Source organism: Aplidium turbinatum, chromosome 8, assembly GCF_918807975.1.
Source record: "Aplidium turbinatum chromosome 8, kaAplTurb1.1, whole genome shotgun sequence".
Lineage (NCBI taxonomy): Eukaryota > Metazoa > Chordata > Ascidiacea > Aplousobranchia > Polyclinidae > Aplidium > Aplidium turbinatum.
In genome coordinates, this window is record NC_137479.1 from 10,486,112 (window position 1) to 10,488,865 (window position 2,754).

At 38.9% G+C, this 2,754-nt stretch overlaps 1 protein-coding gene across 1 annotated transcript; it reads right to left on the minus strand.

Annotated features, from left to right (window-relative positions):
* Positions 1–631: 631 nt before the first annotated feature.
* On the minus strand, positions 632–2,370 carry LOC145775945 (uncharacterized). Its single transcript, XM_082587356.1, has one exon. It carries the CDS (start codon positions 2,340–2,342, stop codon positions 1,269–1,271), a length of 1,074 nt encoding a protein of 357 aa, XP_082443482.1. The 5' UTR covers positions 2,343–2,370; the 3' UTR covers positions 632–1,268.
* Positions 2,371–2,754: the final 384 nt, after the last annotated feature.

Genomic DNA, 2,754 nt, shown 5'->3' on the forward strand with positions numbered 1-2,754 from the left:
GACGATAGCTAGTGGATATGTCAGTTAGCACGGTTTCGTCGGAACAGTTTAAGCACATTTTCAATGCGAGACATCGAGGAAAACATTGAATCACTCAACTGATTTCGAAATTTGTGCATGAAGGATGCTTCAACAATTCTGTTTCCAATAAAACTTTATGTTTGTTAGCCCAATGTAGAGTAGACAAAACATGTGTGATAACCCATCTACTTCTAGTTTGCTGATTAACATCAATGGGATAGTTTCTCAGCTCTGGGTGGCTAAAACCACATGTGAGAATTTGTGATCGTCTCCAGACGTTGAATCAATGCAAGAACGATTGACTTGCTGTCCGGGAATGCATCGATCGAGCAGCGAGTCACACCAGGTCACTATCCGAAGAGCACGATGCAAACGAAGGCCGGCTATGCAACGCATGGGCAACTTCCAACTATAGTTACAATGAGACCGTTGGACACGAAATGATGGAGAGGTGGCTCTCTGTGCAATGCGCATTCCTATGCTTTGTCGAGTCCTACTTACAAGTCAAATGTAAGTGGTTTAGGAAAAAAGGTTCCAAAAATTCCATTTTGCAAGTAAAAATGATCGCAGTTCAACAAAGTACAGTTCAACACATCACGTAAACAACATAATATTCCACATTTCGGCCCATTCAGGCTTCCCGTGAAAGCATCGAGCCCTGAACACGGTTCGGTGGAGTGAGACACCACTCAACGTAACAGCAATGAGTAAAATGCAAAATAAAATAACTTTTATCAAAATAGGTTTCGTCTGATTTATGTTGGCATTTTGAAAACAACCTCATTACCATTTGCCGGCTCTGGAATGACCAGTTGATGATGACAAGTTCATTGTTTTTTCTTCCAAAAACTAAAAATAAGCTTAATACAACCAAGCTTCAAATGGTGAGGTACAGATGCGGTTAAACCTTGTGCAATGATTGGCAACCTGTGCCAATACAAGATGAGTGAACTTCGCATCTTAAAAACCAAAATAGAATGAGATTATCGTAAAATATACTGCACAGGTCATCAATCATCATGTACTAATGTTGAAATTAAATGTACAATAACAGCTGTGAATAACACAATATCCGAGTGAGTAGGGGAGCTGCATCAAATGTCAGTAAATTTCACAAAAAATACTTTGTGCAACAAATCGTCTGTGAGTAACACAAATATTAGCATTGCTACCACTTTTCAAGCAAAATCTTAGGGGTTGATGACGTGTACTACGATTTGTTCTTAAGATAATGCAAAAAGTAAGATTTATGTATTTGCGATTTGGCCATCTATGAATGATGTTCGAGATCGGACAGATTGAATTTCTTTCATTTTCAGACACAAATCACAAGCCCAAATAGCAAGTTCTTCTGTTTTTAAAAGTTTATAAGCTTCTGGTGTAAGTCCGACACATGTTCTGTGGTACCACAAGTTACAACTTGCTATGCAGCAAATAGTGTCTTCCTCTGGATAGTTGATATTTCGGTTACAGTGTTTGCAACTCTGAGGTTCTTTTGGAGGAATAGAATGGAAAGGAATATTGTGCTCAGTTCCATTGATTGATGTCAATTTGTCAGCATCTGCGTTCTTTTTTTTCTCGGATTTTTTTCGGGTTTTGGTTGTACCATCTGGATTTTTTGGTGACTTACTGTCACTGCTTAGACTTTTGGTAGAGTTCTTGCGAGTGGCAGGAGAAGATTTTTGAGAACCCGGTCGTGTTAAGGCTTTCATTTGCCCAGTGTTTTGTAGCATGTGACCACGATTCCCAGTAGGTATGTGAGAATGGCCTAAGCTTTGAGATTCATGCATCAAAGATTCTGGATCTGGTGAACCAAGAGGACCCATATTTGGCCTCATGCTATTCATTGGCATCCGAGAAGATCCACGATATGCTGGCATTCCTACTCCAGGAAACGGTTGGCGACTATAGCCATTACTTGGCATACTAGACTGTGGTGGAAGGTTGGGATGGTACATGTGGTGATGCCCCATATTTCCATTTCCAGGCATAGGTCCATTCCATCCTGGAGTGCCAGGTGCACCGTAAGGTGAGCGCATGCCTCCATTTCTAGGACTCCAGCCAGGAAAATTTGAGCCCATATGTCCTCCTGGTCCTGGCATCCGCATCATAGGTTGACCAGGAAAATTGTGCATCATTTTCATTGAACTAGAGGGTGGAGGGTCATCAAAAGGATTAGAAGCAACAAGATGAGTTGCTGCGGGATTGGGTGGACGGATGACAACATCCATATGTCCAGATGGAGAAGCAGCTGTAACATCTTTGGATGCAGATGATGATTTTCTAGGTTTCTTTGCTTCAGATCCACTTTTCTTTGGCATGTTTAGTGCAATTTGAACATTACTTAAGAACTTTTTGTAAACACAAAAATATGCTACTAAACATCAGTCACTGTAAAAAGTTTAAATAAAATAAAGATTATATCCATTATCCAAGCATCTTTGTTTTCTTCCGATGTGTTATGCCTTCATCTTGAAAATAATTTATGTAAAAATGGTTGAATTTATTACGATGCTTGTTAGTTTTTATATATTGTTTGAATAATCTTATTCAATCTCATTAATCTGTTGTCCAATATCTTTTTGTTGCATTGTAAAATTACTTTTCTACCAAAGTTATTCCGCTTTAATATTTGGTTAGTCATAATTTTTTACAGTAAATCAAATTGTTTTTGTTGGTGACATTTTTAATTTCACATCTAACCTGGCTGATCTAAAAAACCTCATTAACAAC

Coding starts and splice junctions, on each gene's coding strand:
- LOC145775945 (XM_082587356.1), bottom strand. CDS start 2,342: ATGCCAAAGAAAAGTGGATCTGAAGCAAAGAAACCTAGAAAATCATCA.